Source organism: Aptenodytes patagonicus, chromosome 6 (genome assembly GCF_965638725.1).
Source record: "Aptenodytes patagonicus chromosome 6, bAptPat1.pri.cur, whole genome shotgun sequence".
Taxonomy (NCBI): Eukaryota; Metazoa; Chordata; class Aves; order Sphenisciformes; family Spheniscidae; genus Aptenodytes; species Aptenodytes patagonicus.
The window spans coordinates 30,235,929-30,263,751 of record NC_134954.1 but is presented as its reverse complement, the minus strand read 5'-3'; the positions used below and the strand labels follow the sequence as shown (position 1 = coordinate 30,263,751).

The 27,823-nt window shown below is 44.0% G+C and overlaps 3 protein-coding genes across 8 annotated transcripts in view; 2 read left to right on the top strand and 1 right to left on the bottom strand.

Moving 5' to 3' along the window:
* Positions 1–461: 461 nt before the first annotated feature.
* Positions 462–4,766, bottom strand: CEP19 (centrosomal protein 19). 6 transcript variants are annotated; one of them, XM_076341814.1, is made up of 3 exons: positions 4,547–4,766; positions 1,767–1,857; positions 462–1,463 (listed from the first exon to the last, which is right to left on the bottom strand). In XM_076341814.1, the coding sequence occupies exons 2-3, from the start codon at positions 1,795–1,797 to the stop codon at positions 1,102–1,104; spliced, it is 393 nt and encodes a 130-aa protein (XP_076197929.1). In that variant the 5' UTR covers positions 1,798–1,857; positions 4,547–4,766; the 3' UTR covers positions 462–1,101. The 6 variants fall into 6 exon arrangements, with proteins under 6 accessions (XP_076197929.1, XP_076197928.1, XP_076197927.1 ...); XM_076341813.1 differs by having other exon boundaries at positions 3,596–4,706; XM_076341812.1 differs by having other exon boundaries at positions 3,699–4,706.
* A 181-nt stretch (positions 4,767–4,947) lies between these two features.
* On the top strand, positions 4,948–11,334 carry PIGX (phosphatidylinositol glycan anchor biosynthesis class X). Its single transcript, XM_076341808.1, has 6 exons — positions 4,948–5,029; positions 6,489–6,552; positions 7,045–7,186; positions 8,125–8,338; positions 9,585–9,685; positions 10,772–11,334. The coding sequence occupies exons 1-6, from the start codon at positions 4,948–4,950 to the stop codon at positions 10,928–10,930; spliced, it is 762 nt and encodes a 253-aa protein (XP_076197923.1). The 3' UTR covers positions 10,931–11,334.
* Positions 11,335–15,169: 3,835 nt separating this feature from the next.
* PAK2 (p21 (RAC1) activated kinase 2) overlaps positions 15,170–27,823 on the top strand; it is a 50,988-nt gene continuing 38,334 nt past the window's right edge. The window contains exon 1 of the mRNA XM_076341807.1: positions 15,170–15,270. The gene's annotated coding sequence lies outside the window, so the exon portion shown is untranslated. The remainder of the gene's footprint in view (positions 15,271–27,823) is intronic.

Below are 27,823 nucleotides of genomic sequence, written 5' to 3'. Positions count from 1 at the left end.
CATTCACAAGTCACCCAGACTCAGAAAGCCAAAACCTGGGAAGCTTCTGGAGTCGCATAATTTTCTAAAGAATCCTAAACTTAGTCTTCCAATTCTTACAAGAGAGCAGGATTTGGCTAGTACAAACCAGCTGAGGTAGACAGTGGGATTAAAAACTTCAGTGGGATAAGTAAAATACTCGTTTGCAGAGATGAATTTCTCAGTGGCCGTCAAAACACTACATGGAGGACTTTTTGCTGTAGCTTTACTTGTCATAACAGGTTCTCCCATAGCACTATTTAGAGTGAGCTGGGAACTGTAGTCTGATGAGGCAGCAGGGGTAAAGGTTTTGTTTTACTCTTAAAACCACCCCCAGCCTTTGTGAGTTTCTACCACACTACTTTTTTTTTGGATAGTTTAAGCACATTTTCCCAGAACTGAGCATCATTTAGTAGTACAAGGAAGCAAAACACCTCACTTAATCAGCTTGAAATCACTGTATTTTCAAAAGTACTTTCAAGACTAACTTACTTTCTAGATATTCCGTTTCTTAAACATAAGGATTTATATTTATGTAAGCTGAAGCTGGAGATTTAAGCATCACTCAGGAAATGTGAGAGTAATACTCTCAATGCAATGTTGATTTATCCAGAAAGACAAATATATATTTAACATTCCAACAAGTAATAATAAATAGCATATGCATACAATAAAGCTTTAGGATTGCTTTCAAGACATAAGTATTTAACACTTCATTTTCAGACAAAGCTGAATAGAAATCGCAGCAAGGCAAGCTGGTGAGGTTTTCAGCCAAAGCTGACTGAAATGTAAATAAACAAAAGATTAAATAATTTAAAATTATTAAATAGGAAAAAGACTAGGAAAAGACTAAAAACACCCAATAAGTTCGGCTGCTCAATTTCCATTTCATCGAGTCTGGCTTATTAAAGTTCACTTAAACCTGTAGCACCTTGGCTATGGAGAACCCAAGACCTACTGTAATGTGCATCAATGGCATGAACTGAAAACGATGCAGCAGAATACGTACGCTGACATCATTCTCTCTGTTAGGACTGTGAGATTTGTCTCTGAACTGCCCATCCAAGACATCTTTGTCCGGAATCAGATTTCTTCACCTGACTCCATGTCCCAGCCACAGGACTCCAGCTGCTCATCCTGTGGAAACTCAACCTCAATGTCGTAGATGAAATCTGGGTCGTCCTTCTTCTTCCTGTTCTTTTCGAAGAGCTCATCCATGATGCTCTTCCTTTTGGCTAGCTCCTTGTCATCTAGTCTGTTCATATCCTCTTCTGGGTCAATGGCCTCTTGCTGCCGAAACTTTTCCAAGCTCTCAGCCAGGCTCTCTCCTCCCAGATGACCTTTCAGCAAACTGTACAGCTTCTTTAGCTGACGCAGTGAGACTCCTTCTAGGTAAGCCTTGTGCCGAGGGTTATTCTTCAGCTGCTCAGCAGCCAAGCTGCAGTCTAAAGAGAAAGCCACCGTGAGGACCTACAGCTGCAAGCAAATCTCCTCCCATAAACAGATCCTCTTCTCCCAAACCCTCACAAGCGAAGACCTCCAGACTTAGCAGGGCCACTACTCAGGTTAAGATGTAGCCCTGAGCTCCTCAGGGGAGGCAGCATTACCCCAAAACAATCCCTCTTTGCACTCCCTGCATGGTGGTGAGAAGCTACCCAGTGGTTACTAAAAATGCTGTTACCAACTATCTGTTCCTCTCACTGTGTCTGGAGAGGACTTGGGGAATGCTACAAGTAAATGCACCGCACCTGAGAACTTGGAGAAATTTCTGACGGGCATGACGCGCTGGCGAGTCTTATCCTTGTTGTCTTCTCTGTAGATCAGGATAATGGATGGAGGCTGAAAGCAGATACCACACTTCTTTGCAATGTAAGTCATTACAGTTCTTGCTGCTGGCTCAAGCGTGGTCAGCTTTATCAGAGCTGTCCTCAGCAACATCAAAGCTCAATGAAAAACAGGAAAAGAAAAAAGGGAAAGAAAGTGTGAGTGTCTCTCGTTGCTGTTCTTTTTATCAGGGTTAGAGTGACCCAAGTTCAGCAAAAACATGCAGCCATGGCGTAAGTCTCTCTGATTTCAGTGGAAGTTGAACATGTCCCTGCATGCTCTGTGAGCCGGGTGCCAGGAAGCAGAGTGACTCCCAACTCCTGGTTTACACCTGTGTCACTACTTGGGCTTTGAACTGGAATTACGTATCACACACAAGTTAACATTTTGGTTTACCAGCTAAGTAAAGTGCTGCACAGTCAAATGATACCTAAAAGATGTTTTTTATATTTATTCATTTTTTTAAAGTTAAAAGTGTAATTAAATAGTAAATCAATGTATTACAGTTTCTTCACAAACACCATCTACTGCAATATCCATTGCTCTGGAGAGCTAGGAATTGCTTACCTACCAAGCCCTTTCCTGCTCTAACCACCATGCTTTTAACTTTGTATTGCCTAATAGTTCATATGAAAGCTCCAGGTGTGACTTCAGGGAGAATTTGATTTTTCAGTAAAGACATAACAATAAATTTCTGCTGTAAGCTTATTTGAGCACATTTCAAAAAAATTTTCAGAAAAACGCACCTAAAACAAAAATTTGAAACGTCTTGGTACCCCCCTGAAAGAGTTCCTACAAAATTAAATATGAATGTTGCAAGAGATGCAATAAAGAAAAGACAGAATTCTATTATACACATTTGTCTATTATACATATTTGCTTTGAAAAGATACAAATTGATTGATTCAAATTTCCTTTGTCTCTGTTTCTGTCACAAGCCTGGGGATATCGTATTCCTTATTTCATATAGTAAGGGAGAATCTTGCATCCATAATGTTGACGTATGTAACACTGGAATTCCCTTTCTTTTTTTTTCTTTTACATTTTAAGAGGAGGGGTACCCAGTCAGTTTTTGTAAAGCTTTCTTACAGTTTCAGAGTCACCTCAATATAGCAACATATCTGTAACCGATGACAGATGGGATAAGGAGAGAGAAGAGATTCAGAAATGAAGGACAAAAGTAATTAAACCCCTTATTAGGAGACAATGAAAATATGAACTAATTTTAAAGACCGGAGATGACATTCAACTGTTTACTCCTTCTCAAACTAAAATACAACATCAATGAAACTGAAAAGCTGAGAATTTACAAGTGACAAATGGAAATGCTTTTTACACAGCACATTACTACTGGTAGAGCTTAAGCTATAAAACGTTCATGAAGGTCAAGAATGTCTTAAGATTTGAAAATGCTGAGCTGCTGCGTGTGTGCGCGGAGGAACCGGGAACTTTTGTCATACTTAAAAGGTGGAGAAAGAGGGTGTGTGGGGAGGAAGGGCTGACTTGATCCACTAAACATATGGCTGCATTTATACAGATAGTATGAACATACCATCCGCACGAGAATTTAATTTTAAAGTAAGGACTACTAAACTCTCATGTAGTAGCTGACCAATGCACTGATACTTGAATGAGGTTAGGAAGTTAATCCATAATTATCCTTTTTACTCTTCTCTGAAGCATTTTGTCTTGCAACAGGAGAGGGGGAATGTCAGTCTGACTGACAGCGACAACTTCTCTTTTTCTGCCTTACCGCATTTGTCCGTACCCAAAATGCTCGAGAACTCCTCAGCATCAGCCCTGCCCTTGGGCTCCCTCCCCTTTTCGAGTCAGCTGAAATATTAGAGGAAACTTACAGATCCAAATCCGCTGCAGATCCTCTTTCCCAGCTTAGTGTACACTGAGTGCATGCATCACCTTACTTTTGGTTTTAAATAAGTGAAAATATGCCAAACATGAAGGTTGTTTCCTCCTCTGACTACCCTAGAGACTGCAGTAAGGCAAGGTAAGAAATTATACCCAAAATGTTAACGTATGTCTCCAACCAAGAAAAACTGCGTTAATCTTGAAAGCTACTGTGAAGCTGAGTTGAAAAGTCTTCCTTCTTTGTTAAAAACCATGTAGGAAAGAGTTCAAATTTGCAGTAATGTTCTCAATACTGAAAATTAACTAGAGCTGCTATACCTTTTGCTTTTAAATAGTTCTACGAGTCGGGGAGGAAAGCAGAAGTCTCTTAAGAGCCACTTTCACTATCTTAAAATGAGAAATGATGCTTCAAACTGAACTGAAATGGCTTTTTGAAGGGTCACTGACAATCGCGAGAGTGGGCCGCCATCTCTGAAATAGCACAGAAATCCTTAGACGAGAAATACAGACATAAGAAGCCATTCGGATCCACGTAAAAGAAGGGAAAGGGGTTTCGTATCATCAGGTAACACAAGCAGAGACCTTCGCTGCCAGGCACGGAACGCTGGTTTCAGTAGCTCTGAAACACGGACAGGTGTTTGTTTTTTTTTTTTCCCCAGCCAACTTCTGTGCTGCAGCAGAACTACTTTTGCCTTTAAAAAGCCGCTTTTCTACTGCTTGTTTCCGCCAGACGAGCAAACCCTCGGGGTCGTGCGCGGTCGAAGCCTAAACGCTGAGGCAGAAGGGAAGCAGGGCAGGATCGGGTTCGTCCTTCCCGCCTCTCGCCCCTTCCTCTCACCTCAGGCGGCGGCGAGACCGGGCAGGAAAGCGTTTCCTTGGCGGCGGCGGCCTCCTCCCGGCGCCGGGGACGAGAGGCGGCGGCCCGGGCCCGTCCCGCTCCATCAGGGCATCCACCTGTCTGTTTGCCGTGGCTACGGCCGCGCCGCCGGGCCCTCCCGTCGCAGGCCCTCTCTGGGCTGCCCGACCCAGCGCCTGCGGAACGCGGCGGCGGCTGGCCGGCCCCTGCCGAAGCGGACCCGCGCACCGGGTGGGGACAGCGGCCAGCCTGAAGCGTCGGGGCAGCGTTTAGCGGCGGGTCCCGGCGGCGCCGCGGAGCGAAGGGCGGATAAGCCCCGCGGGGTCAGGCGGGCGCCGCGGGCGCCCGGACCGGGAGCGAGGCCGTGCGAGAGTGGGCCCGCCATGGCGGGCGGCCAGCGGCGGCGGGGCAAGGCGCCGCGAGGCGCCGGGCTGGCCGCGCTCGCCGTGCTCCTGTGCGCCCTCCGTAAGTGCCGGCCCGGCCCGGCCCGGCCCGGCCGCGGGGGAGCAGCTCCCTGTTGGCCCGACGGAGGGTCGGAGGGAAGCCGGGCCCGCGGGCGGCTCCCTGCGCTTCCCGCTGGCCGCCGCCGCGGGAGCCGGGGCTGGGTGAAGCCGTCGAGGCGGCCCCGGGCCTGCGCAGAGGCGGTGGGGGCCCTTCCCCTCGGTTAGAGCTCGGCCGAGCCGAGGTTTTCAGGTGGTGCCGGGCGGTTAAAGCCGGACGGGCTGTGTGTCAGTAAACATCGGTGTGGAGCAAATGGCTCCGCGCAGTCTGGGCCTCCGCAGCTGGCTGTGCTGCGCCCAGCCGTGCCCGCCGCGGCCGCTTAATCCCGGCGTGAGCACCTGGGATCCCGTTGTACTGACATCAAACGGTTCGGGCCAGGTCATTCGGGCTTTCGTCTCGGAAATACTTATTTACACGTGTGTGGAGCTGTGTGCGCCTACTTGTTTGTAGGGCTGGGTTCTGGATTTGGGAAGCACGGCTCGGTCGGGGCCCCAGGAAACCTCCTTTGCTGTCGATCGCAGCTTCCTGAGGAGGGGACGTGGAGGGGGAGGTGCTGATCTCTTCTCCCTGGGATCCAGGGACAGGACACCTAGGAATGGTTCAAAGCTGTGCCAGGGGAGGTTCATACTGGATATGGGGAAGCATTTCTTCACCGAGAGGGTGGTCAAACCCTGGAACAGGCTTCGTAGAGAGACGGTTGGTGCCCCAAACCTGTCAGTGTTTAAGAGACATTTGGACAACGCCCTTAATAACACGTTTTAACTTTTGGTCAGCCCTGAAGTTGGACTAGATTATCATTGTAGGTCCCTTCCAACTGAAATAGTCTCTTCTATTATTGAAATTAATACAGAAGCAAGAAATTTTCCAGATTAGGTAACTGAAAAACAGCTGCAAGACCTTCTGCAAAATTTCATATTAAGCCAACATTGCCTTGCTTTAGGTCTCTGCTCAAGCAGATACTGATGTTGTACATAACATGACTGGAGTTTCAGATCTGAAAGTGAAATCCTGTGGAAATGTAGAGAAAAAAATGGCTGCAACACAAAGTTTGTTGATCTCTGGATCTTAGAGGGATTGATACAGAAGTAGGAGATAAGGAGTTGCACCTGGAATGGGGTTACAGTTGGAAAAAGTGGGGATTATTACAGACTCCTCAGTAAAAACTAAAGGACACTTTTGAAAGTTGCTCTGCTGGAAAAAAAAGATATATTTCAGCCTTCATGGTAGCTGAAGCTTGGTGTTCTACTGACAAAACGGCTGTTGGTTGTACTAAATTGAAATACTGTTTCCCTTTTGCTGTGAGAGGTTTTGCAGATGATGTGTTCGTAGATGATACGACCACTTGTTAAGGTTGTCTGCCCATGTGATAATTATGCGTACTATTCTGTAAACACCGTTACTCATTTGTTCTGTGTTATCTTAGACGTGCAGGCTGCTTGTCAGGATGCCACTGTCACGCAGGAGCTTCTGAAAGAGGGGTTTCACAGGTAAGTTGTCACCCTGGCGCTGCATCAAAATAATGTGCCGGTTAATTTTGTGTGTGAGGAAGCTTGTCTTCTAATTCGTGCACAGTTGTATCAGCTCACTGAGCTGTGATCCATAGGCATGGCTGGGCACTAGGAATGTATTAGCATGATCAACTAATTAACAATTACAGGCTATAGTGGAGGAGGAACAGGAGGCCCCTTTCTAAGATCTCTGTGGAGGCCGTTGGTAGTTCTGAGAAGTTAACAAAGAAGTGAAACTTCATTTTGGTCATGGATGTGGAGTTAGGGTGAAGTACATCATCCTAACCAGAGAAGGACAGCATGGCTCGACAGGGAACTGTTTTCTGAATTTGTCGCACATGGCATGTGAGAGCTGCGTCTAATCTCTGCGCATTTATGTGTATGTCTCTCAGGGTGGGGGAGGGGGGGAAGGGGTTGTGCCATCTTTTGAAGTGCAGGTATAAACGTTTTGCTTCTGTTGCTTGTTTGAAGGGACCTGCTGGTGAAGGTAGAACTTGGTGTAGTGGGGGAGGATGCAGGAGGATGTGCAGTGGCAGCTAGAACTCGTCTTCCACCAGGAATCTACGTGGATCCCTACGAGCTGGCATCGCTGCAGCAGCACAATTTAACAAAGGTAACAACCCCAAAGCTAAGACATCTGGCAGTTACTCAGATAAGGATGAGTATGCTCAGGAAGTTGTAATCTCTGGTCATTATCTGGCTCGTTGAACCAAGGTGATTAATTCCTTTTCCCGGAAGGAGATGCTGCATGGTATCATCTTTGTGACATCTCATTGTATCTCTCAGCTTGATCAGCATCGCCCGGTGCAGGGCGTTTTGTGTCGTGTGCTGCTGATATTTCTACACATAGGCGTGCGTACTGGGGAGCCACTGCAAGTCTGCTCAGCCCCAGATGAGCAACTATGGTACAAGCTATTCAGGTTGAAAAGACAGAAGGTTAACCCCCACAAAAGAGGTGGTGGTGGGCTCTAAGTAGTGTGCTGCGCATTCAGACTGAGTAGCTTCACAGCTTCGTATTCATCACAGCTTTCTGTGTTGCTTTCCAGTGTTCGCTTCGCATTTTGGGTGGAGAAATGTGCTAAGGCTGTAGCTTTAAGGTAATCTCCTTAGGCACTTAGTTCAGTTAAAACATACAGATACAAAGACTCTGGGCAGCTTCTGCTATTAGGATGCTTGCGAGGGCTGGTATGGCCTTGCTTGTACGCATCATTAAGGTAATGTGTCTTAGGTTTGGCTATAGGCATGGTTGCACTGTAAACTTTTCATACGTAAGAATCACTCATTGGAGAGGGACTTGAAAAGTTATTTTGGAACAGCTTAAGGACAGAATTTCCAACTTGATCTTCCTGATAACGAAATTGGACCCAGTGTTAGACAATAGGATGAGGAAAATAGTTTTCCCTTCTGATGCTGCAGTAGGTTACCGCAGCACAGTGGCCTCTTAAATCCCAGAATCATGCACAAAATGTTCATACATTTTTTTTTTTTCCTGCATCCCTCCCTTGTATCAATTCTGATCACAACCACATCTGTATCTTTCTCCACTTGCAGGTGGTGTTAATTCCTGATGTCATCGATGTGGAGGCTCCTGAGTACTTAGCCACAGATCTTCTTGTTCTCTTGTACATGGAACCTGACCCTCGGTGCTCTCGCTGTTTTAGAGCTGCCTTGCCTGTGCATGGGCGGTACCACCGGCCAGCAGAAGGGAGTGAGGAAGCTTTGGTTGTTCTGAAGAGCCCAGAAGTACTGGTCTGCTGCTGTCACAGTGAGATTCTCATTACGTGTTCTTTTGGGGGGAGAGGAATAACCATGGGCAATCCGGAGCTTGGAATCTGGTTCTGTATTTGTCTTCTGGAGATGGAGCTCTCAGTAGTCATGTGAACACAAGGGGAAGATAGTGGCCCTGATAAAGACCACGTTGTATTCCTCTTTGAATGCTGCTGCTGCCTGACCAAGGCAGACTAATTGTCAACAGACTTCTTGGGGTTGTGCTGCTGCCGTTGTACCCTTGTACTGAAAGTGTTGGCAGTTGGTCTGTTTGTCACAGTCCCTGCAGGCCCTGGTTTGTTAAAGGTCAGCTGCTCAGACCGCGTCTTCACAGTGTTTCTCTTGGCAGCTGAAGCCATGTATGGCGTATTTAATATTCACTATCAGGTATTTAGAGTAATCAAAGTATTCTGGTGGTTTCTAACACTTTCTTCCTGCATTCCCTATATATAAGGGAGGAATGTAGAAAACTCTGTGCCTGAAGGTTAGAATGGTTGGAGTATCAGACTCCTGTGAAACAAGAACCTGATATCCACTGACAATGAATATTTCAAATTACATGAACAATGAAATCCTACATTTTTGCTACAAATTGTATTTCCTTTCACAAAATCATTCTTGCTAGCTGCCAAGTCAAATGTGCCAATGATTCTCAGCTCCTTTATCTTCACTTGTGCATTATTTGAGCAGTGATTTTCTGGGATAAACTTAGGGGCAGGGAAGGCTGTCTGGTCAATTGAAAAAGGGGTGTGAACTCTTCCCATTTTTCTGCCACATTACTAATGAGCAGGAAAACGTATTTAATATTAATAAGAAATATTGGAGGGGAGTTCTTGCATGTGCCAACAGGAGGCCAACAAGGAGAAATGGAAGAATGACTTTGTTTTGGGGGAAGAGAAATTGTAACTGTATGGCTGAAGTCGAGGGGTCTACAGGCCAATGATGAATTCTTTGCCCTGTTAAGGACAGAAGGGCCAAGATTCCACACAGGTGAGATTCTTTCTTGGGTATCTACTGTATCAGGAAAGGAAGAGTTGCAAAGTTCACGAAAAGGACTGCCCAGCACCACTTTGACTGTGCAGGCTAGCTGGCACATTTCTGTCGGTGCTGTTTCACCTATTGGCTTTCAGGGATTCTGATCTGTCAAGCTGTTGTGGAGGAAAGAGACCTCATTTGGAAAAGTCTTGCAGGCCATATTGCTTCATCCCGTCTGGATCTTGCTGACACATTAATGTCTTCCTTAGATCGCCTGTCAGCAGAGTGTTGGAAGCCTGCTGAAGTGGAAGCTCCCTGTTCAGGCAAAAACGTCAGTCCCTGTCAGTGGTACAGCGTAACGTACAAACCTGTGAGTTCTTATTTCTGGTGGGAATTCTTGGTTCTCTTTTAACAATTGCTGCCTTTTTTTCTGTGATTAGCAACTTCCATAGCACAGGAACTAATCTGTAAAAGACTAGTTGTGTGATTCCTCTTTAGGGAGGCTCCCTTCTTCCTTTCTGACCAGCTTTTAATGGGTGTCATCCTACCCTTCTGACATGCTTGTAGTCACTCCGTACTCTTCTAGTCCTTTATGGGGCTGCTGTCCTCACCTTTTTTTTTTCCTTAATAATTTACTTGGAGTTCTAGGATATAATTGGCACTGGTCAAATTAAGAAAGGTCTTTACAACGTGGGTGCTTCAGAGTAGTAAAGTGGAAAACTACTTTATGATCTAACTAAAGGAGGGGTAAAACCCCAAAGATTGAAGGAATAACATCTTAAAAAAAGGCCACTTCTGTTTGTTTGTTATCTGATTGGCTAAGTATCTAGGAAAAGATGAAGTTTCTTTATTCCATGTTCAAAACCAAGGAAAACTGGATCTTTAATGTGGTCAACAACTGTCTGTGATACTCAAAAGGGTTGCAGTAGCATAGAGATTCAGCAATAAGACTACTTTGTCTCATAACAAATCTTTTGGTTTTGTAACACACATGCCTTCCTGTATTTAAGATACCTGCAGATGTCTGGGATATCTGCAGCTCTTGTCCAAAACTGTTTTGGAGCTTCCTGCATTACAGAGAAACCAAATAGTTGTTCGCCTTGGAGAAAACTGGCTTCTCAGTGGTCTGTGACATGCTAGTTCCGAGAGCTTCTCTCTTCCGTGCTGTATTATGTACATATCCTCAATGGCAAGCTTATTGTAAGAACAGAGATACAGAGGATATAAATGGCTACCATTTAAAATGGTAGCAGATAAATTTATTGAGCTTTGTACTGCAAGAGCTCCGTTTGGTGTAAATTGAAAGGTTACATCCCATCTCGGTTTTGATTTCGAATCCCAGAAGAAGCCTTAGCAAAGGGCTAGTTAAATAGTGGTCTGGTTACTAATCCTCCAAGTTGCAGTCAAAAAGAAATAGCTTGTTAAATACGTGTAATCCATTTACTTTTCTTTGTAGGCATATAAGGAATTGATTCTGCAGGTTCCGGTGGGGCTCAGGCAACATAGTTCCTTAGTGTGTGTCGTGACTCTTCTTGCCACAGTACTCTGTTCCAGTCTGATTCTTGCAGCTGTATGCAAATACGGACACTTCTCTCCTGTGACCTACTCAGAATAAAGAAATACAGAATGACTGATCTCCGTCCAGCAAAACTCACTGAATCAGCTTCCTAAACGAATCCTACTCTACTGTTATTTATATCTCGCTAATGCGTGAGGATCCCATAATGGGTTATAGTTTCCTTGGCCTAATTCTTACAAACGCTTTTCACACATAGAAAACTGTTTTGGTGCATTGTCAATAGACAAAGCAGATGGAGGGTAGGAATAGCACTGCAAAAAGGTGGAAGGATTGCCACAGTCTTGGTTCCAATTCCTTCCCCCTGGCCCAGAGCCTGCTTTGACTACAGTGCTACCTCTTGCAGAGGTGTTTGTATTTCTTGAATTTAAACCAACTGACTTGGGGATTGGTCATTAAGGGTATGAAAAACATTATCTGTCATTAAAGTTTCTGAATTTTAAGCTTGTTTACACTGTCCAGATGGGTTACACATGACTTTGTGAAGAGACCTTCTGTGCTTACCTGGGACAGGAGAAGGCTTAAATAATCTCTGCCATTCTAATAATTGGGAGGGATTAGCTGCTCTTGGTCAAATGAGTCAGAGTTGAAAGAGTTTAGAAAATTTGAAAGAAATTTCACCCTATTTCAGAATCAGAAAGAGTAACCCTTGGAAGACAAAAGCTGGTGAAAAAATACTAACTAGAAGCAAATATTTAGAAGACTTGCGTTCAGCCATCAGGACAGTTGATAAATACAAGGAAATGAAGAGGAAATTACTTAATGGAAAACCTGAGTTGCTCTGGATTGACAGAAGAGCTCGGCTGCTGTTTCTAATTGTCAGTAGGTGGCATTGTGAGCTTACAGTAACTCCTGGGGACTGTCGGTGGAGAAAATAGATTTTATTCCTTATAAGCTGAGAGTAAGTTAGTGAAAGCAGGCGAGTTTGGGGAGTGCGTGTGTGAGGGGCATGAATGAAAATTCTGGTTTTCAAATTCTGACCTGCTTTTGAGGGCTCCGTGTGCAGCCGAGACTTCCCATCAGCAGAATTGGCCTTTGGTCACTGTCCAGCTGTAGCTTCAGGATCCCTTGGGCATCTTTCTTCTGATTCTGCTGGAATTCAATAGCGAGCTCGTCTTGTGACTTCGCCCACAACAGGTTGGCAAGTGCTCTGACACTGGGCTCTTGTTCTCCCTTGACTGTGCTGAATGATGATGGCTGCGCCAGTACTTCATCCACTACCTCAGAGGAGTCATGCACTGCATCTGCTTGGGGGAAGGGAGAAATTAAAGAGAACAATTGCAGAGAGATTTGGTGGCCTGTTTAACCACAACAGCGCAGCAGGGCTGCAGACCAGTATTGTAACGCTTGTCTCCGAGTGGGATTCTTAATTCTCAGAGTTGAGTTTGTTCTTGTGCTCTCTTACACAGGTAAGTAATTCTGTGTTGCAGTCTGACCCTTGGAATGGCAACATCCCAGATTGCCACTCAGCTCTGGCAGGTCTTTATTGCCTGAAAACTCACAGGTTTTTTTAACATCAGATAATACCAGTTGAAAATCACAGGTGAATTCCTTAGCTAAAACAAGCTGCCTGATATCAGCCTAGTGAAAGGAAATGGTCATTTCCTTGTGACAGATGAGGAAAAATATTGCAAGTGACAAAATATACGAGTGGATGATTTGGAAATCTGTATGAGTGAGGATGTGAGAATGGAAACCCACATGAGTGGTAGGATGCCGTAGGAGAAACTGAGGCAGGAGAGGCTTGAATTACAGGGGCCTTAGCACTGTCAGTACTAACCAAATAGTTGATTTCAGAACAGTTTCAATGTGCACTAATCAGTTTGGCTGGCACGTGGCTCACTAAGTGTATCTAAAATTCATCAAGATCCCACTGATAAGCTTTTCAGCTGAACTTGAGTAATACTGATTCTGATTAATGTAAAATAAGAGAGAAATCACAGAACTTCTCAGTGGATGTTTTTTGTTATGGCAAGTGGCAAATATTTGCTGTTTTTAAATCCATGGTGTTTGCATTATAAATATAGTAGACAAGCTTTTCTTTAAAAGCTGTACATAAGTCTAATAACTATTGTAGTGTTAAGTATGAAGGAATTTCCCAGTTAAACTTTCTCTCCCATACCAGAAACTACTGCTATTAAGCAAGCACTGTATTTAGCAGGCATGCCCTGAGGGTGTGCCAGACACAGGAGGATGCAGGTGCCAGCCCTACTGGCAGATACAGAGGATGAGCTGTAAGGCAGTTGTTTCCCTGTGGAAAAATTCTGGCAACTTTGGAGACAGAAATGAGGTGGCTATGAGTTCTTAGCAAGAGAACGTAGATACAAGGGTCAGACGCAAACATACCCATTATTAATGTGTGTAAGGACTGAATTAGAGCAATGAAAGAAAAAGGGGAGGGGCAGGGGTGTTAAAGGCCATGTTAGGAGTTAAGACTTTCTGAATCACTAATTAATGGGTACGACAAAAAACCAAAAAACACCTCCTAGTTTGTTTAAAAAGATGTGCCTGAGGAGGGAGACAGAAGAACGTGAGGGGGGTAAGGATTCTGAAAATGGTTTAGAGCAGGAGCCGAGTGGGTTTGGAGGTACAAGGCTGAAGCAGCAAGAAGTAAGGTCACCTTATTGGGAAGGAAAGTAGAGCTGAGGGAAGTGTGAAGTTCAGAAATCTGCTGTGCGGAGATGAATTAGCAAAAGCTTGATCCTGGGAGGATCAAATAGAGTTGAGTCAGAGTTGGAGGGTGACAAAGCAATAGGCAAAGAGAAGCGAAGACAATGGCCTTGCCTGCAGTAGGAAGCGGACCAGAGCACTCTCCAGCAGCCACAGCAGCATCACTTTGGAAGAATGGGGCTCAAATAGGGCAGGTCTGTAGGGGCAAGTTTTCTGTGACCATTCACTCTGCAGTAATTCTGTGGAGACTGAGAAGATAGCCAGCAAGCGTTGGCTGAAAGCAACAGAAGCTGGAAAGTCTGATTTGCACTCCTGAACCTGCATGGAGGTTTGAGGCCTTAGTGGAAGCCTGCTACTTTCCCTCCCAAGACCTTTATGAAGAGGAGCTGCCTGATGCATGTCCTTCTCCTTCTAAAGGAAAAATCAGATGTTGCTTCAAGCCTGGACTAACAGAGGAGGTGAGGTCTAAGCTGCAGGGCAGGTGGATGTTTGGGGAAGTCATCTGGAAGATTAAATGTATCGCAGGAATTTGGGGGGAGAAGTCTTGAGGCACATACGCTGCTTTCTCAGCTGTGTTACTACCGCATCTCTTGGAACCTGGGCATCCGAGTGGTGGCTTAGGTCGCTGATGGTCGAAAGTGGCAACACGGAAAGCCGCCCTGTGTCCTGCTGCTGTAGCTAACGCATGCTGCTTTCACTGGTAATGCTGCACCCCAAGCCATGTGGGCTCCTGGACCTGAAAAGTTGGTGGGAAAAGTGTTAATTTGTTATCAGCTGTACTGATACAAAAGCCAGCCCCTTCCAGTTCCGTCAGGGCAAGAGGAAGAGTGAGCATAGCACAGATAAGGAACATGAAGCATGACTACCTTGGTGCTCTCAGACACCCTTCCCAACCTCCTGGTTGCAGACTAAGTGGGCTGCCGCCCATTGCCTCAGTGAGCCAGGATGAACCTCGAGGAAACACTGAAACACAGCATGAAGCCCCTGTGCTGTGCCGAACCGGTTTTCCTCATGAAATGAAGCATTGAGGAAATCATCTCACATTTAAACACCAGAAGATGGAATTGAGGTGTGAAGAAGAGGCAGTTTACAAGTGGTCTGCCTATTTCTGCTTTTCTAGGGCAGCAGGCTTTGGCTATAGCCAGCTACAGGGGAAAAAGCCCACCGCCCTAGAAAAGCGGAAATGTTACATATGTAAAGCTTAGATGCTGTGACCCGAAAACAGCACCACTGTGCCGCGGACTTGAGGACGAGGGGGGATGGAGGCCTCGAGCAGCGCTGCCCCGGGCCTCTCCTGCTCCCGTCCCCGCCGGAGCCCTCCCCAGCCCTCAGGGGTGAGGCTGGGACGGTGGTTCCCCGGCGTGGTCACCGCTCCGAGGCCACGCGCTCCCTCAGGTGCCGGCTCCCCGCAGCGAGGCGAGCGACGGGCTGCGCCTCCCATGGCCTCTCGCGCGCCGCCGGCATGTTTCTTCCTGCGCGGGCGCGGTGCCCGCCGGGAGTTGTAGTCGTGTGGGCGGCGCCCCGCCCCCGCCCGCCCTCGCGGGCTGTGGCCACGCGCGGCGGTTCCGCTTCCCCCTCCGGCTCCTGCCGCCGCCGCCGCCACCGCCTCGGTGGGTCCCGCCGCTGCCGCCATTGCAGAGGCGCCGTGTGGCGGCCGCGCCCCGCTCAGCCCGTCCGTCCCCCGAGGCGGCAGGCGCCGCCCCAGCCCGGTGAGTCCGCTCCCACCTGCCGGCCGCGCCTTCCGTCCTTTGTGGAGTCCGCCGGGCCGGGCCGGGCCGGGCCTGTGGCGGGCGGCGAGCTCGGGGCGGCGGCTCCCCTCACGGCGCTTCCGGCAGCGCGGGCCCGCTGTCCCCGCGGCGTCAGGCACCGGGGGCTGCCGGCCCGGCCGGGCCGAGGGCGCTTCGCTTGGTCGGGCGTCAGGAGGGCGGCGGTGCGGGACCGGAGCTCGGCCCCGGCTTCCTGCGGGCCTCGGTGGGCCCCGCCTCGGCCCCCCCCCGGGAGCTCCCCCCCGCCCCCCGCGAGGGGACATCGCCGCCCTGGGGGTTCCTTGGGAAGTTGGTGAAAACCTCATTAATCTCGGGGGGGAAAACATCGGTGTGGGTATTGCTGTTATAAATCCTTACGGAAAAAATCTGTTTAAATACAGAACCGGCGGGCTGAGCCCTCCCCATCCCATGCAGCGAGTGTAGGCGATGCAGGTATTGAGGCAGGTTGTTAAATGCATCGGTTGTCTTTGCAGCCGCTGTGACACCTGGATTGCCATTAGCCCACGTCTTTCCGTGCCAGTTAAAAACTTGATCTTTGTGCACCTCGCCTGCTTGTTTTTTCTCTTCCCTGTGTTTCCTGCTTTATTTTTGTTACTGCTTTTTGTATTCTGTCAAAGCCATGCAGGATGGTTTAGTTGTTTAATAGTAAGCTGTTTGGGGAGCAGGGAGAATAAAGTTGGTTTTGGCCTGGTATGTGTCAGCAACTGCCCAAAGGTTTGTTTGGGAGTAGAGAGTTCGTCAGGTGGCTTTCAAGGAGCAAGGTTGCACTTTGCCTGTAGCCAAAATAAACATGCTGCCTTACAGTGAGTGAAGACAGTCCAGATATTGCAGCATTTTAATAATCATTATTTTGGAGGTCTTGCAATAATAGCAATGTTAGGTGCCATTCAAACATGGTGTATTGTGGGTTTTTTTATCTTCTTATTTCTGTCTTTCTCTGGTTTTGCCTTTTTTTTTTTTCCTTGTTTTTTTTCTATACTTTGAAAAGTGGGCCCGCTCTTGTGAAAGTCTAGGATCTGCTTTGCAGTGTGGCATGTCCTCACAATGTGAACTGTGGGGTGGTACCTCCCTAAAAAAACAGGGACTAGCTACTTCGTGATTCAGTTTCTTCATTTAGGAGACGGAGGTAATTTAACTCACAGAGATATTGTGGAGGCAGGTTAAGAAATATCCGTGTGTAACCGAATGAGCTGTTCCAGTTTTATGTTACCAGAGAACTAACGAATTAGTCATTTCATTATTACAGGCTAATAGACTGAAATAGAAGCAGTGTAGAAACGTAAAAATGCAAAGCCTTTGTCTTACGAGTTTTTGAGTAGAATCTTTCAGATAAGAGGAGCGCTTTAAAAAAAAATCACCGAGTAATGTTTTGGAGGGAGGAAAAGCCTTACTCTAAAGTTCACTGGTTGGATATTTCAGTTCTTGAGGCCAGAACAAAAATGATTGAGAAAGAGTAACTCAGATCTTCTGTGTTGTCTAAGTTGTATGTGGAATTTGACTTGGCTTTGTGCAGACATAGTTGTTAAAACAAAAATGTTGGGTTTTAAATGGGGAATAGTGCCTCTGTCTATATATCTTGCACTTTTTAACATGGTGCAATGTGTTTCGGCACATCCAAGGCGTGTGCTCTCTGAGCTGCTGTGCAGCAGCTTGTCAGAGGCTGATTTACTGGGATGAAACTTGTACTGAGTTACAACTTGGACGTTTGGCCAACTGGGGTAGTTTCTTTCCAGAGGCACCTGCTTGTGTTCCCTCTCTGGGATGGATGCTGGAGTGGATGGGTGAATGCTTTGACCATGTATGGCAGGTCTAATCTTGTGCTTATTTTAATATGTATCCTTTTAAAAACTCATGTGTGCTTGCGTTGTTTAAGTCAGCCTTTCATTTATGTTTAAAAGGGAAAATTATTCAAGCACCTTTGGTTTCTAAATAACTTTAGAATAAGTGTTAAGGGTATTGATGCTGCAGACTTTGTTCTTGTGATGGTATGAAAAGCCGTAGGGATCTGAATCTAGGTCTATGTGTTATTAATAAGAGATACTTCTGCTTCAGAGTTCTTGCATCAGTCTTGGGTTTGGGTTTTTTTTTTTCCTTTTACCTTTTATCTATTTTCTGCATTAGGAGGTTTCTGAGGCACTGAGAGCTTCCCTGCGAGTTTTGTGCCAGTATATTCTTGTTTCTTACAACACGCACATTTATTGAGATGTCTGTGTGGCAGCCACAACAAAGAAAAAGCTATTTGTTCTGAAAACAATCCCTAGTTACAGACATGCTGTTCTAGATGGCCGGGCCCAGTGATAACACCAGCAGAGATGCAAATCCTGGGGTCAGAAACTGGGACGCAGGCAGAAAGCTTTGAAAGTGGGTTGTCTCACCAAAGCGTCCAGGAGGAGAAGGTAGTGGGGGCACGGTGATGAGGAGAGCAAGGGGAAAGAGAGGTCTTCAGCAGCCAGGCACCATGTATTAGCATGCATCCTAATGAATTGTATTTCTGCTGGCAGTTGAGAAAAGGCAACTGCTTTGCCAAAAGAAGGTGGTTGTGGAGTTTTCCCTTCTTTTTTTAGAAATGTAGTTGCTGCAATCAGTTCTGCTCTGTTCTTGTCAAAGCAGAGGCACTCTCTTGGACTAGGAGAGAGGTTCAGAAGGGCTGCAGCAAGCTCAATTTTTATTTTTCCAAGTAGGCACCTCCTTCCTAAATCTAAATCAAATCTGACTGTCTGGCCCAAAACTTTGAGAGAGCTTTGTAATTGCACAATGTCATCTTGGAGAGATTTCTGTACCTGCTGTGGTAGTAACAGTAACTGAATGTACCTTTTCAGTTAAGTTTAACATTGCAAATGCTGAGGTTACCACTTGCCCTGTGACCTACAGCGCTGCTAAAGATAACTAATTGCTCCAAGAGCTTGGGTGCCAGGCTGAGCTACCAGGTTGACTCTCAGAAATGATACAGTCCTCTTAGTGCAGCGCTTGGCTGGTGCTGTATTGATTCTGCCTCTCGGCAAGGTCAATTTGACCGGGGGAGCACCATGGAGGAGACTGCATCTCCTGCGAGCTTTCAGTATTTGCAGGACTTTGTTAGACAAAAATCAGTGTTTTCTCCAGCCTTCTGGCATAGTGAGGCTGTAGGGCAAGCGGTGCATGTGCATGTGCGAGCAAGAGGGGAAGCTCTGGACTCTGATGTGGTGTGAGGGCAGCCGTGCTTGTGCAGGGGGACAGTAGGCAGGGAAGAGGAAAGGAGTCCAGGGTGCTCGCCTTGTGGCAAAGGGCAAGAAACCCTTAGGCAAGGCCACGAGTTTTGAAGGCAGGATGATGTGGCTAATGTCTTTTAGCAAGGAAACAGTGTTCCCTGAAGGCCTGAGGATTCTTACTGTGCTTTGCTGTTTGGAATTAGGGTGTCTTGAGGTTGCTATCTTGTAAGATTTTTAGAAAGCTCTTATTTGCATTTAAATGCAGGTGGTAAGAGGGTAGGGGATGTTTTCAGGTGAGAATACAAGACCTCCTAGTGACCTGCCTAACTGGGGCCCAGATTGTGAGGTGTAGATTGAGCTCACCATTTATATTCAAGCCTTACTTCACCACTCAAGGTTTGTGAGATCTCGGAGCATGATTTTACCTAAAGTTGTGCCTTATTTTAATTGGAAAATACATGCTTTAGTGCTTGTATTTTGACTGATGTAGTGGACAGTGTCTGTCACCGAGAGCTGGAAACACTGGTTTTGGTCCCAATTCTGTATCTGACTTACCAATTTTTTAAGTCGATCATTCTTTCACTTTTCTTAGCTCCTTTCTATTTTCCCAGCTGGGAAACAGGGATTAATCAGGCTTTGAAAATGTCTCACTTGGCAGGCAAGCAGAGATGTAAATGTTAGGAACACGCCTTAAAATTGACAGGAGTTTCGTTTTTGCTGTTTAGATAAATTTTGAGTGATTGGACACCCTATCTGTGAATTCACAAAAGGAATTCCTTATGCTTTTGAAAGGCTGAGGTTATGGTATATTGAAATACTTCAGAAATTGGTGAGACTTCTTTTTTTTTTCAGGCAAGACAAGTAGATTTTGAAATTCTCAAATTGATGTATGTAACCTTTGTTCAGAAATCTCAAAGTGCTTTTAAAAATCTTCGCTTCAGCTGCTAATGATGTACTGGTGCTTAGTATTGTTTTAATGAACACACCTTACTAGGGAAATAGAATATTTTTAAGATTCCTAGAAAGTATTGGGTACTTTGTATAATAGGTTGTCGTTTCCCAGAAGATCTAAGCCCAGCACTGGTGTTGGTGTAGCTCTGGCAATGACAAGCTTGCCCAAAGTTGTATGCTTCAACAGCATGAGTTTGTTACTGAAATACTGGATGTTGTCCTGGAAGGTATGTAGTTACCTGTTGCCAACAACTGTACTATATTTGAATCTTTGGTCAGGGCTGTTCTCTCTGCCAATTAGCAAAAATTGTTTCCTATCTTTAAAGGAGTTATTTTGATAAGAGAAATTTAATTCTTTTTAATTCTGTAGTTTCATTTCAAAGAAAAGCAGCTGTAGGAAGGAACCAACATGTTAGGGCAACAGTGAGTGTGATTTTAAAAGTCGTGTACCGTGTTAAGAAGGGGATTTAACACAAGGTGAACCAGAATGAGGGCAGCTGGCAGGTATATTAAGGGATGGAAATACACTAAAAAGTCTTTCCAATTCAACTTCTACTTTTTTTTTTTCTGAAGTTTTCTGCTTCCTGTTTAGGTGCTGGATGTTTGGCTCAGTGTGTACCCACAGGGGTTTGTAACTGTCAGCATATGTAGGCTTTCCCATAGCTTCTTTAATGAGTGAAATTAGAAATTTTCCAATAACGTGGGGTTTATTTTGGAAACAAATGTAATACTTTCTACTCTAAGTTGTATTTGTTCTTCATTTACAATCATTCTAGAACTGCTTTAACTAACAGAGGTATCTCTTGGACAAGAGGGAGAAAAGGCTGTTTCTGGAAGATGCTTTTTAAAATCACCTTTGAATGTTTAAGCCCTTTCCTCTTGAAAAGGTCTCCGATAAAGTGAGAACTTGGAGGAATGAAAATGAAAATATCTTTCCCCTAAGCCTGGCTACTGCAAAAGGCCACCCTCTTTTAAAGGGGTCTTCTGGGCATTTGGGCTTCACTTATCCAGAGGTTAGACAGAAGTTGGCTGGGCAGTTTCTTGTGGAAATAGCTCATTGGAAGGGGCTGAATTGAAAGTACGCTTCAGCTTGTGTATTATCTGCTTTAGGGTGTAAAAAAAAAATAAAAATTGTTTAATAAGTTTTGTTAATGTTTTAAAGTGAGCAACTTTTAAAATTCCGAAACATTACTTAAAAGGTAAAAGGAGAAGAAACGTAAGAGTCTTTCAACTTTTTCTTCTGTTTTAAACTGTTTGACCAATCAGGAATTCATAGGACAAGGAATTAAACATTTTTGACCTTTTTGCCAGGATTCAGGATATCAGAATCGAGGAAAAGCAATTTCTGGCCCAATTCCAGGTATGGCTGAAAAGGGCCTCTTTGGAATTTAGGAGGTCACGGAAAGGATCTCCCTCACCTGCTATGGGCAGGTCATATCAGCGTGACAGCCCAGAGGCTGCCTAAAATGCCACCAACAAACACTCCCTGAAGGTGCTGGAGAAGAAAGGACCGAAGGGTGAGAACAGTCATCCATACAGAGTCCCAGCTACATGTCCGTAAGCTCTTTTTGGCCAATTCACACGGAAACGTTGCTCTAAGTGTGCACACTAAGGCAGTTTTCCCACCGCTGTGTTGGTGTGCCGCAAGCGTGCAGTGCTTCCTAGTTCAACAGCGGCTACTTGGTGGCATAAAAAGATGTGATTTTAGTTTTGCAGCTCATGTAGTTTGGGAATACAAAATGTAGCAATGGGGTTAGTGGTCACCTCGGGCAGCTTCAAAACATTTGGATCTTAGTTGAGTCTTATTCTGAACCTGACTGACTTCCTATATGATCTTGGATGGCTGCTACTGTGTTTGCTTGCTTTGGGCCAACAGGTTGATTGCAGTTCATGAAATACTTGATGTTTTATACTACTGTTAAATAAGCTGAGTCCTTGAGATTTTTACCAGGACATTAAGTCCACCTGCTGTGACTAATTTAGACCAGAAATATGCGACTGTAAGGGTGCTGCTTGATTCTACACCTAGATAAATATGAGAACCAGCTGTTTGGGTTGGAGGGGGAAAGGAGAGGGTCTTGCTCTTCCCTGGCCCCAAAACAGTTTTTTCTACCCACTCTGACGAGCTAGTGCTGTGGCATCACTGAGTCTGCGGTGATCTGCATCAGGGAGCTAAATTTATGGAAAAGGAATCACTGTTGTTGAACTTGCCTTGAAAATTTTGCTCAGTGATCTGACACTAACGGCCCAGTTTGTAGTAGCTGGAGAGTTGTGTGTCTGGCTTTCTGCTCTTTCTGCCTTTTTCATGTGTGTTTCTGAGCTTTTGGGAATGTTACCTCAGATCAAACACAAAATGAACAAATGGGTGTTTATTTGTAGATTTCATCACAAAATACTAGCATCATTTTCTATGGCATAGAAAATAGGTTTATAATGTTGTTAAATGATTTATTACTTTGAAAGAGGCCTTTTTCTTAATGTGTGAAATGCTAGCTGTCACTATTACAAAAATGAATTATGTGAAATGTTTGATTTTCAGACTTGGGACATTATCACCAAGTGTGAAATACTTCGTAAAATCTCTTCTGCTTGTCTCCTTGCTTTTTCCACTCCAGGGTGCAAATGAAGTCCGGGATTTTCAAAGATACTTAGCAACAAGAACAGTTAATTTTAATCTGATGCTAACATGCTAAGGCTCTTTGATACTAGTGTCCAAGCTTATGAAGTAATTCTTTGTGGTAAAGAGGGCCTTGACTGCCACAGTCAAGAAATTCATGAAAGTACCTCCTCCTGATTTTAGTTTCTGGCACGTTGCAAAGTATATGGCAGAGCGGTGGGATGAGGACTATTTCAAGGTAACCAAAGTATGTGTTGGCAGTTCTGATGACTCGTTGCTTTTGTGAATGCTACTTTTTCTTTCCAGCCCTTCTAGACCTATTTGCAGGGATTTTATAGACGTGGTATAGTATTGTTTTGGTTTTTTCGGTTTTTTTAGAGGGGATAAGTGTTGAGATTTTTAGGTGTAGATTATTTTTCCAGGTAGCTGTTGGAAAATAAAAATTCAGAATAGTTCAGTACAGCTGCTTTCTTCACGAGCAGTGCTGTGTGTTTTAGTGTGTGGTTGTGATGTCTTTTATTTTCTTATTGATTAATAATTATTCCATTGTAAAATATTTTACTTCTGAGACGCATAATTCTCATTCTCCTTGGCTTGTTGTGTGTACACTGGAAAGTCTTACAGTCTTTTCGCAGCATAAGCAAATGTACTCATGGTTGGTAAAACTGGATTGAGTATTACTCGTGGAAGAAGTTAAGACACCTGGTAAACCTGTATGATAGCACATCCACAGCAATATTACTAGAGCTTGGAGCATCTAATGTAATAAAGTTTTAGTGTCGTAAAAAAAAAAAAAAAATTAGAAGGAAGGATTGGGGAATAAACTAAAAGAATGAAGGATAAGTAACAATACCAAGATGAAATTATTTTTAATTTGATTTAATTCATGGTAGTGATGATTTTGTTACTCCAGCAAAACAAAATTTGTATTAACACTAACAGGATTTAAATGATTTTTTTCCATTCCCTCATTGCTGCTAAGAGATACTTGTCAGACACACGATTGGCACTGACTTTTATCTTGTAACACTTTAAGCATGACTCGTTGGGGATTCTCCTTGCCCTGGTATTGAAAATCTTTGGAAGTTAGTCTTTGGCAGCACTTTTCTACCAGGTCTTATTTGGCTAAGTACTGGTGATGGTTGTACTTTACTTCCTCAGCCCCTCCAAAGCCCATGGGCCAAAGTGAGATGCCAGCTTTCTAAATTTAAAACTGCATCTTAACTGGAGAAATCTCTTTGTTTCAAGGATCTTGGTCAAGATTGAAAATAGATATAACTCCTGTTCCATGTCACTCTGATTAACGAGAGTGATAGTGTTTCCAACACTGCTGGAACTGCTTTCTCTTCTCTAACCCTTAACAGTTTTGTCATTTTGTCAAATAACTTGTCAGTAATCCTCAACATTTGGGGTCTTAATTGTCCCTTTCTCTTGTTTATGTTTTTAATTTCCTAAACGAGGTACAGGTATCATCAGTGCTTTCTTTTTGTCTTCACATGTGCTGCCTATGTGCTCATACATACCTGGTCAATGGTGGATGATGGGCCATTTTCCAGTGAGCATTGTGGTCACAGACTGGTGGCAAATGACTGCTCAAACTGATATTTTTTGGGCTCTCTCTTTGTTGCCAAGTTTAATGGAGATCTTTATCTCTATTTTACTCTATTGAAATGGCTTACTGAAATTCGCTTCCTGTTTTCTTAGCAGAATTGAAAGGACCTGAGAAAATTTTCCCTTAGGTGACAAGCTCTTGGAAAGTTGGCCATTTCTAAAGGTGTTATATTAGGGTTAACTTTTTCCATAGTTACAATAAATTTTATGAGAGGAGAATTTTTTTTTTGGTATTAAAAAAATGTGCGTTTGATTTTCATAATCACAGAATTTGTAAGTCTTTCATGTTGATTTGTTGCAACAAAAGTGTTTTATACCCTTGTTCATATATTCAGACTCATTGGTAGCAGCTACAGTATTGTAAATTAAAAAGAGGAAGACTTGGAAGGCATAAAATTGTTGCGCTGGGTCAGGCCATTGACATGTGTCGCCCAAGGTACTGACTGCAGTCTCTTCTTGATGGCTATCGACTTCAGTGTAAGGACTCTCTCAAATGGCTTTTTGGAGCTGGGATGTGGCCCCGGGCTTGCTTCGGCTGCTGTCTGCAGTACGCTGGTTTTGTAGTAACTCCAGGTGAAGGAGTAGACAATCCCAGAGTGATGCCTCCCTGATACTTCCTTCATCTTCCTGTGATTTAGGGCTCAGCTAGTGCTGAAGATTAAGGTAAGCTATAATGCAAGTCTTCAGTTCTTGTGTTGATGGCACAGCATGAGCGATGTATTTCTGTTTTTTCATAGATTATTATCATGCATCCCTTGCAATGGAATTAGAGCCCCTCAGATAAGTGGGGTATCTCTTATTCTATTAGAGTAAGTAGCTTTAATTTTTTTATTGAGGTGGTATGCATGTATGTGAGGACCTCGTGGACGGAAGCCTCCATTTCATGGATGAGTTTTTGTGTTTTGTAGGTTGTAGACATTAGTCTTTGAGATGTGTTTTATGTGAGTTCAGTTTCATCCTCACAGACATCTTCAGCTGCTTTATAATTGCACAACTGTTATTGGAAGCAAGATAATAAGGTAGAAGTAAGTTTGAGAACTGCATCCTTTTCATATGTAAATGCCTGAGCCTCACATAAATGCATTTTCTGAAGCTTTACTCTTGCTCTGTAATATTTCACTGAAATCTTATCATTCTGCCCATAAGAATTTCCCTCATTCTTTATTGAACGGGTACGTAGTTATAGTATGTGGAGCTGGAAGGGCTACTTAAGCTTAAACTTCTCCAAGTGCTGCAGTACTGCAGCATCCTTGCCTAGACAGCCCAGGCCTTACAGCTTACCTGTGATAGCTGAAATACTAATAGTATAAAACACCCTAAGGAAACACTTTGAATAGTAAGTTCAATAGGATCGCATTTACAGTTGCTTAACATCTTGTATAAATTGTTAAGCGACCTGATAGATAGATGCCCAAAGACAACCTGTCACCAGCGATAGAGACCTTTCACACAATGTTTGCTCTCTTATATATGCTTCAAGTGTTAAACTCCTGTCATAATTTGTACAATGATAGAAAGCTGCGAAAGACTTTAAAAACCTACTTGTAAGTTCAATATTATGTTTTGTCAACTGTTTAAATATTATTTTAACTCGACAGCTTCCTTTGGAAGCTCTTCTGCTTCACAGGGTGCTGGTTATCCTGCGTTGTAATTTTCATAGTCCTTTTGTCTATTCAGTTGGTAACTGTGTTCTTCATTTTGTATTTTTATTTTTTACAAAGTATTTAATTCTTGAGCTGTAAAATCAATTTTTGTGGTCCTGGTGCTGCAACATCCTATATAAACAGTCGTAGATGGCTAGAGATAATTGGTGTCTAGTCCTCCATCAGTAAAGCAGGGATAAAATAGTAACTTTCATGAAGTGTCTCGACATAAAATGGTAGGATGTATTACATCACTTCGAAAATGAGATAAATTTGTTTGACCACTCACAATTGGTGTTTAAACCATTGTACATTTATCCTAAACATCGATGTAAGTAAATATTTTTATCATACGTTTGATTTGTGAACTGGAAGAAGCATATGTAGTAATAATAATATACAGAAGAGGTTGGGGGTTTTTATCGTTTTTTGTTTGTTTTTTCTGCTTACTGGCTCCTATAGTTGTCTTATAGGCTTGGCAAAAATTAGTTTCCACATCAGCATATGAGGAATAAAGATGTGTTGGTTTTGAATTATGATACAATTTTAAGGTTTTTTGGCTGATTTTTTAATATATTTTGATTTGTAGTTTGTGCACCAGTTCTAGTTGGTTTGGATCCATTTCTTCAGCATTTTAGATAAAAACCTGTTTATGAGTGAGAAGAGAGAAGTAGTTTTACTAGGAATGACTTGTAGAAAAATTAGAAAATGAGTTTAAAAACTCATTCTGGCAGCCAGTTTTTGGAATGCAAATTGTTGTTTCAAGCTTCCAAATGAGTGCTTTGGCTCCTTGAAAGACATACAAGAACATTTGCCCAAATTTCAGGGAACTGCTGCATCAAAGCATACATTAATATGTTGCTTGTATGAGTGCAACATACAAGTTGAAAAGTAGAAAAAAAGTAGAAAACCTGTAACAGCATGCAAGGCAAACCAAGGCAGCGTCACCAAAAGAGTACTGGAGTGTGAACACGGGTGAATGATTTACAGAGCCAGTTTGCCTTGCTCGCTTTTCCCCGTGTTGTTCTAGGTATTACAGTTCGCTGTTTTTCTGTTGATGAACGCAGGTCTTCATGTCCAAAATTTTATGTGCGTAGAGATCTTAGAAGTTCATGTTGATTTGAGTTGTGACAGCTGCAGTTTGTGCTTTTTGTACTGTTTATTGCTGTTTGAAATAATGGGGAAGGGATTGCCTGTGATGTTGTGCAATGGCTGCAGAATTTGGTTGTATGCCCCATCTAGATATCTTTACCTCTCCTAATAGAGTTAAATATGCCAGGAAAAAATAGGCTAATCACTTGTCTCTCTGTATAAAATTTGTAAAGCCTTAAACTTCAGCAGTGTAATGAAGTTGTCTCTGAATGCAACAATCTTGAAACACTCGTACATAGTAGCTGTGGGCAGAACTAGTATTAGTGAGGTTTCGTCGCTGAGCTCTGGGGAGTATTTTACTAAGATCTGATGCCATTGTACAGTCCGCAGCGGCTGTTGGTGGAGAAATATTGGGGTGACCCTTCCTGAATGTGCTGCTTCTCATTGATATTTTTGTTTTAATAAATTGACAGCCTCACTTCCAAACTCATAGGACACTCTGCTTCCCCATCAAGATCTACAGCTGGCTATTGCTAACTGTTTGCAGGGAAACTACTTTGCTGTTGTCCCCTGTTCCCGGTTTTCCTCCAAGTATCTGCAGCAATAAACACTGCTTTGTACTTTTCCTGTTACCAAAAGCAGTCTGGCTGTGGTGGGGGGATTATCAGTTTTGCTGATGTGGGCAGGACCCTGGTTAGGGGTGAGAGAGCCAGACCTTGGCAAAACCGTTAGTGACAGCAGTGTTATCTGCAGCCTTGGACACGACTGCACTGATTTATGTTTGTAGGTTGTTCTGGCGACAGTGAAGTCTAGAGGTTATGTGTGTTTCTAAGAGGGCTTAAGGCTTGTACAATTTGTGGATACTAGCCAAGAATAGCTTTCCCAGCTAGTGGCAAGTGAACTTGCCCGGTGCAGAAGTCGGATGCTGCAGGGAACTCTTCTCATGTAGGAGTTTGAGTGTTTGAAGAAGTCATTGTACTTGTGTGTCATGGCACAAATGGAATATAATTCTCCCAGGAGAAATGATCTGTAGTTTTCTGTATGGTGCTGCTAGAATGAGTTCTAGGAAATGAGTTAAGTCCACCCAAGCAATCTCTGGTTGTTTGGGTTTTTTTGGTTTGGTGGTGTTTTTTTTTTTCTTTTTTGAAAGACCTGTTGCCATGCTCAAGTGCTTTTTGTATTTACAGACCCTGCATTTGATTTCTTGTAGACTTTGCTCTTTCTGGCTGAATTTATGTTCAGTGTGGGTATGAAGAAGTAAGCATCTTGAGCTTGGGTCTGTTTACGTAGGGTTTTTGGCAAACTGGTGAACCGTTCCAAGTGGTTGTGATTATCCGGGCGGCAGGGCTGTACTGGCGTCCACTGGTGTGCACCGTGGCTGGGAAAACTGACTC

What these genes read in the sequence shown, in the direction of transcription:
- PIGX (XM_076341808.1), top strand. Translation starts at nt 4,948, where the DNA reads ATGGCGGGCGGCCAGCGGCGGCGGGGCAAGGCGCCGCGAGGCGCCGGG. An exon ending in ACTGGTCTGCTGCTGTCACA is followed by an intron (nt 8,339 to 9,584) that starts GTGAGATTCTCA and finishes TGTCTTCCTTAG; the next exon opens with ATCGCCTGTCAGCAGAGTGT. An exon ending in ACAGCGTAACGTACAAACCT is followed by an intron (nt 9,686 to 10,771) that starts GTGAGTTCTTAT and finishes TTTTCTTTGTAG; the next exon opens with GCATATAAGGAATTGATTCT.
- CEP19 (XM_076341810.1), bottom strand. Translation starts at nt 1,956, where the DNA reads ATGTTGCTGAGGACAGCTCTGATAAAGCTGACCACGCTTGAGCCAGCA. An exon ending in AAATTTCTCCAAGTTCTCAG is followed by an intron (nt 1,464 to 1,766) that starts GTGCGGTGCATT and finishes CTTTCTCTTTAG; the next exon opens with ACTGCAGCTTGGCTGCTGAG.